Source organism: Solanum pennellii, chromosome 6, assembly GCF_001406875.1.
Source record: "Solanum pennellii chromosome 6, SPENNV200".
NCBI classification, from domain to species: Eukaryota; Viridiplantae; Streptophyta; class Magnoliopsida; order Solanales; family Solanaceae; genus Solanum; species Solanum pennellii.
Window position 1 is genome coordinate 3,660,791 of NC_028642.1, and position 7,041 is coordinate 3,667,831.

The window sequence follows — 7,041 nt, forward strand, 5'->3', positions numbered from 1 at the left end:
ATATTTGGTATTAGATATGAATTCACGTGAACTCAATAACTTTAAGTAAAAACCTGATTATTTTAACTTGTTACTTATATTAGAACTAGTTCTCGACACGTGCTTTGCACGATAGTCCCACAAAAATATATATATATATATATATTAAAATCATTATTATTTCCTTAACATCACTACTATTATGTATTTATTTAAATTACTTCTATTTAAACAAAAGCATATTTTGCATAAACTATTCAAATATTATCAAATCATCATGTACTAATAGAAGTTTTGTCAATTAAATAACACTTAACTCCAAAAACAAAGAAATTTTTTTTCATAATAATACAAGTACATAATTGCATAAAAATATGGGTTGCATACCAAATCCATTTTGAACAACCATACCTTAACTCCAAAATGAAAACGAAAAACTTAAAATCATAATCTAACATAAAAAGATCTAAAGAAATATACAAGTCATATCTCATATTGTTAAGTTTAACCGTTGAACTATACTGTAAGAAAGCTTCTCTTGCTTCTCTTTTAATTTCAGAATGAAGCTATTTGTTCTTCTCCTCGATTAGCTTCTTGACGGTACGTATTTATATCATAATCTAGGAAGAAAAAAACAGAATAGTAGATGACTAGAAAAAAAAAAGAATGTGATGACCTAGGAAGCAATTAACTAGTATTTATAGTGATATTTGACTGTCATTCATCAACTAAAATTTTTTAATAGGGCATTGAACCATGATAGATACATTTATTTTAGTTTCTAAATTCAAACAATCACAAACTTTGAAGAGTTTCATACATTATAGTTTTATGAAAGATAAATTTATGTTGATTTCAAAATTCAAAGAATCACAAAATTCGAAGAGTTTCATACATTATTATTTTCTACTCTAATTTAATTTAACCTATTTAATTACAAGTATTTTGTCATAACTAAAAAATTAAAGTGTAGTTGTTGGATTTCATATTATACCATTATGTAATTAAATATTAGTATTTAAAAATAAATTAATTTATTTTGATTTAATGGAGGGGCAAAATAGTAATCCAACTTTGAAGGTTAGAGTTTCCCACTTATAATAATATATGATAACAAACTTAATCGTTAATAAACTTTAAATTTTGACTTTGCTACGGAGAAATAAATACGTGTAGTAGTCTTTGTTATGTTGCAAGTTGTCATATATAGAAGGAATGGTGTGGGAGGGGGTTATCGTGGAACAATATAGAATCATAGAATTAATAAGGTATTGTATTTGATTTGGGACCCAAAATAACAGCTCCTTTTTGCTTTACATTAATTGGAACCATAAATTCCGAAAAAGTATTATTGACTTATTGCTATTTAAATTAACGAGTTTTTAATAATTTTATAGAAAATAAATTATCAGATTATTGGTTCGGCATTGATTTATAAAATTGGGTAAATTAATAACTCATTAACACTATTGTAATTTACTACTTTTACTTGTACATAAATATTAAATATTAATCTCAATACAATACCATTATTGTCTTTGTCCTTTTAAGTCTTCGATTCACATTTCACAACTTCACATTATACAAAATGTCAAAATTTAAAGTAAGAACTTTATTCCACTTAATTTCTCTTGATGTTACACTTGTATAGTTCCTTTTGTATTTGTTATTATTGTTTCTATTTTATGAGCATTTATAAAGTTACATTATTATCTTCTCGTCTTGCCATTCGAGCAGACAGTAGAATAGGACATTCACACAACAAAGGAATATATATATTTATATACTAATTTACACTGGAAAAATGTTATATTCCCCTGTCAAATTATACAGAAACGACTACAATGTTAGTTGCTGTAAATTAGAAATTTGATCAAACCTTGTGGCACGCAAGTGACTTGTATCATCTTGAAGAACAAGCACTTCAAGTGTACCTGATTCTCTCAACCAAGCAGTTACCACAGCACCAGTGGATATGAACCTCCCAATGTTGCACTTTGCTATCTGGAATGGTGCACCTATGCTGGTGAGCAAGCCTTCGATGGCTCGTTTTAAGGCGCCATCACCTGTTATCTTGCTGTGCTTGCCCCAGCCAGTCAAAATGCTGCAGAGGACAGTTGAACATTCCATTCATTATATATCACTGTTGTAGTTTGTCCGAATTTGAAAAAAATGTAAGAGAATTAGAGGAAATACCTCAACATCTTTGGTAGCTCGTGGCCTTCAAACACTATAGACCGTATACTAAGCAACCATGCGTGGACCATTGCACATGCAGCCCCTGAAGACATCAAATGCAGATCCAAACAAGAAGTGGACCATGTATTTTCCCACACTTCCGAACGTTTTCCTTCAAGTACAACCAATTGAGCACCTTGTTTCTGGAAAAAAGTTAGATAAGACACCAAATATGAGTCAGTGGTAATTTATGGCAATGCAAAGGTGATATTAGTCAGTTAACAATGATCAGAGCAAAGATTTTGGTTTCCTTGACACCAGTGCTAAACTATGCAGTAAGGCCAGGTAGGTCAGCTTAAGGGAGTGAGCAAGAAAAGTGAGGAGATCCAAAATCGTGGATGGAAGAAGATCACAAGTACCACTTTGGAGATTACGCCTTCACAACCATGAACGAGATGATTCTATATAATCATGACATGTTAGATATGATATCATCTCTGTCTATGCTTTCTATATTATTTCAACTGTTTTTTCTCAAGGAAAATAAATCTCTGGATGTGGAAAAAACGTTCACATAAAATTAGTCTCTAATAGAATTTTCTTTAGCCCTCAATCATGCTCCTTGAAGCATTCCATAGTAATAAAACATTCTAACTAATGAACATTTGGAGGATGACATAGAATTGTTCAAAGCCCTCTCCCCATTAAAAAAGGATGGTGGTGCCTACTGAAGCAAATATCTAGAGCTATACACCACAAACTGATAATCACAATCTCATCATCTATGAAGAGAAATTTCACTCTTTATCAGAACTAAAAAAAAATGAAGAAATTCACTATACGTTTCTTCTCTTTGATAGTTGTTATGCAACTGCAGTTTTACCTGGTCAAAATGCCACAGCATGTCAGTCAAAGCATTGTAAAAGGCAGATGCAGTTGAAGAGTCCATCTGCTTCACTTCATTGAAAAGAGATAGAGCTTGTGACCATACACCTTCCCTCTGCCCCATGAGAAGTCCATGTGCCACCCCATAAACTTGATTATCAAATAGACGGAGTTCTTCGAGTAAGAGTGAAGCTTCATCAAATGAACTGCATCGGCTGCAATTATATTTGAATCACACATCATATCTACTCAAATAGTCAAATCCATTCAGTTAAATCATAACATTTGAACCAATCAAGTGCATTGGGATTTCACAAAGATGTTAAATGACCTAAGTAGCAATTCTTCCAAGCACTCCTTCAAAAGGTTAATCAAGAAAAAACAAAATGCTACTCACCAAAAAATCATATCTTATTTGTCCTCTTTCGCACTCTCACCCACTTCTAATTCTACTAAGGAAATTTGTGCCAAATTGACAATATATTTCTTTTGATAGAACACAATTCTTCGCTCATTCTCCAGATTCGTGTTACCCACTTTGAAGAAAAGATTTGGGGTTTGTTTGGTAGGAAGGAAATTATTTCCCGGTAAATATTTTCTGGAAAATGTAAGAACTGTCTCACTGTCCAACAATCTCTAAGATTCAAAAACTATTTCAAACAGTCTACTGAGAAAAAAATAAGCAAAGATAGTCATTTTCCCCCTTGTAATGGAACATATGTCATGGTGTTTGGTGACCAAAAAAATGACTTATTTTCTGGAAAAATATTTTTCTTATCATACACCCTTGATCCAAAGTAATTTAGAAGTAGAAAAAAAAAACTCCTTAGATTGGGTATTCTTAATGTGGCAGTGGGTCCACTTTATTGACAACTTAAACTACTCCCACAACCTGCTGCTGAAGTCCTCAAAGCACTTCAGATAATAAAAGAAACTATAGTAAGTAGTCTCCAAGGCCAAAACTCTCTCTCTCTCTCTCTCTCTCTCTCTCGCCTCTATCTCTCTTTGCCTCTCTTGTGAACTTCTAAGCAAGGTCATATGATCTATTGTCTATGGAGCTCTACACACATTTGAATAATCCAAGCTTAAAATAAAGTTTCATTCATTAGAGTGAAAAGAGTATATCTGTCTCAGTGGAAAACTCAGAAGTTTCTTCTGCTATATTTATTTTTAAAAAACAGTGGTGTCCAACCACCTTGTGCGCATCTTGAATATTCCACAGGGAACCAATTACTTTCCACTAGCACAAGTACCGGGTAACTCCGCCCACCAAGGCTTACAAAAAGTTAGTTCTGCTTTATTGTTTTCATATATACAACAATCTTAAAAGTCTGTAGCTGCATTTTACCAGAAAACAAGAAGCACATTGAATATAGATAGCAAACATATATCAGCATTCAAGACAATGAAGAAAGTCAGACTGGCGCATTATCCTCAAACAGATTCCAGTAGCACTAATTTCATGTCCATGATCAAATGCGTCATCAAATTCCTTACAAAGAAAATGAACATAACTACCACCCAAAAAATATAACCGCCAAACTGCCTTCTTAAAGTTGAAATAGATCATACTAACCCTCACATACTGAAAAGATGACACATTAAGAAAGCACAGTTCAATGTAAAGCATGGAACTAGTAGTAAAGAAAATTATACCTGCAAGCATTCAAGATTGCTGAAAACGTGACTACGTTAGGCTTTATTTGTGATTCATGCATCTTATGGAAAACACCTAGAATGCAGAGCATGTCCTGTCTTTCAGCATTAGTTTTCTTCCCACTAGCTGACTTTTGAGCAGCTAATTGCTCGAAAATCTTAACGATATTATCCTCTTCAGTGTTTTCCCACTTACTCTGAGAAATAGTGGATACAATATGTGTGACATTGTCTGATCCACATTCATTGTTTGCCGATTCACCAAAAGCATTGATTATAGAGTTATATGTAACAACATTTGGTTGTATCCCTTCCTTCGTCATCTCATTAAGCAACAACGACGAGTACTCCACAAGGCCTTTTTTACACAAGGCATCAATAAGTTTGCTATAAAAAACAACATCTGCCTTCAGACCTTGCTTCTTGAACTCCTTATAGACCTCTACCGCATCATGATACAAGGCTCCTTTCAAGTACACACTAATCAATGTGGAGTACGTCAATAAGTTAGGTGAAAGCTTTTCAGCTTTCATCTCTGCAAACAACTGCTTAACCTTGGTATACATTCCTTGTTTGCCAAACCCATCCAGAAGAGCATTGTAAGTGACAACATCTTTCTTAATTCCCATACCCTCCATCTCCTTGCTAACATTAAGGGCCTCCTCAAATTTTCCCAGGCTTGCATATATAGCAAGTAAAGTATTGTATGAAACCCTGTCTAGTTTTATGCCAGCACACTTCATCTCATTAAATAAACTCAACGCTCTGTCTAATCTCCCAGCTTTTGCACACCCACGAATCACAGTACTATAGGTGACTTGGTTGGGCAAAATATTCTTTGCATGCATCTCAGACATAATATCAAAAGCAACATCTATCTGTCCCCCATTACATGCTACATCCAAAAATGTATTATACGTGTATATATCCTGATCAATTCCTCTATAAATCATCTCGTTAAACAAACCCCTCGCAGTCTCCCACAATCCTGCACCACTACAAACAGCAAGCAACGAATTAAAGGTAATCCTATCCGGTTGAACCCCATTTCTCAGCATTTCGTCAAAAATCTCCGACGCCCTCTTAAAATCAGCACCCCCTTTCCCACAAGCATCAATCAACGCATTATAAGTCACTAAATTAGGCTTCAAGCCGGAATCTTTCATGGTCTCAAAGACTCTAATAGCTTCATTACAATACCCACTCTTTGCATAAGCACTAATCAAGGCAGAATAAGCATAAACAGTATTACCATACCCGTCACTGACAGCATTCTCAAACACTTTCTCAGCTAAATCAACCTTCCCTGATCTACCAAGTATACTAATCATTGAACTAGCTAATTTACCTTGCTCATTTCGCTTCCTTTCACGACCAACAGCGAATTGAAAGCAACGCATAGCAGCTAACCATTCCCCTCTATTCCCAAGCTCACGGAACAAAAAAGTATAATCATCAGACCCTACAAGCTTAGAGCCGAAAGTCAACAACACTTGGTCTAAACCAGCTTCGTTGTTACAACAATGAATAGCTTCTTCAAGAGCCTCCTGAGCAAATGAAGAGTGCCTTCCGTTACCCGATATCTTTGCCCGGCCAAAATGCATCTTGGAAACGAATCGGGTCGAACGTCTACCCGAGAAATCAGCTGAAAAATCCGATTTTGACGAAGATAGAGAGAGAAAATTAGAGGTTTGGGAAGGATGGGTAGGATTGCGAGGTGGATTCAAAGAGACTTTTTGAGAGGACCAATGGCGTTGATGATTGTTACGGTGGTTGGGGTGTGGGTGGGAGTGGGTTTGGGGTTGATAAGGTTTAGAGGTAGTGAGTGCACAGTGGGGTGGGGGAGTGGAGGAGGCCATTGTTGATTGAAGATTGTACGAGAAAGGATAGGGTTTTAGGAGAGAAGATTGAACTCTAGAGAGAGAAAGTGTTGAGCTGATGTATTGACTGTTGCCACACTTTCAGACACTCTTAAATCTTTTACTCTGTTTTGACCGCCGCCGGCTGTACTGCTTCGTGGCATTATTAGGTAATACCAAATGCAAACAAATTTCGATAAACGCTCGACTCAAGTAACAAGTAAATTACCAAAAAACCGTATTGAAGTCATAGAACAACAATAAAATCAGAGATACCATAATCAACGAATACTTATGAATTCAACTTTTATAGTTAAAAGTATTTTAGAAAAAGTTTTGGTTGATGAAAAAATTAACAAGTTCACGAATATTTATAGTTAACAATGAAAATTTGTTAAATAGTTTACAATACTATAGTCAAAATTATTTAGAAAAGTATGTACTGTTGGGATTTAGTTAATGGAACATATCCCCATTTTTATTT

At 34.7% G+C, this 7,041-nt stretch overlaps 1 protein-coding gene across 1 annotated transcript; it reads right to left on the minus strand.

Annotated features, from left to right (window-relative positions):
- Positions 1 to 1,732: 1,732 nt before the first annotated feature.
- LOC107022907 (pentatricopeptide repeat-containing protein At2g31400, chloroplastic) lies at positions 1,733 to 6,715 on the minus strand. Its single transcript, XM_015223480.2, has 4 exons — positions 4,699 to 6,715; positions 3,041 to 3,257; positions 2,176 to 2,360; positions 1,733 to 2,083 (listed from the first exon to the last, which is right to left on the minus strand). The coding sequence occupies exons 1-4, from the start codon at positions 6,555 to 6,557 to the stop codon at positions 1,819 to 1,821; spliced, it is 2,526 nt and encodes an 841-aa protein (XP_015078966.1). The 5' UTR covers positions 6,558 to 6,715; the 3' UTR covers positions 1,733 to 1,818.
- Between the last annotated feature and the right edge of the window lie 326 nt (positions 6,716 to 7,041).

Excerpts from the sequence above, each read along its gene's own strand:
- LOC107022907 (XM_015223480.2), bottom strand. The coding sequence starts at position 6,557 with ATGGCCTCCTCCACTCCCCCACCCCACTGTGCACTCACTACCTCTAAA. Across the intron at positions 3,258-4,698 it reads GCAATCTTGAATGCTTGCAG|CCGATGCAGTTCATTTGATG; the intron begins GTATAATTTTCT and ends ATATAATTGCAG. Across the intron at positions 2,361-3,040 it reads TGCTGTGGCATTTTGACCAG|AAACAAGGTGCTCAATTGGT; the intron begins GTAAAACTGCAG and ends ACTTTTTTCCAG.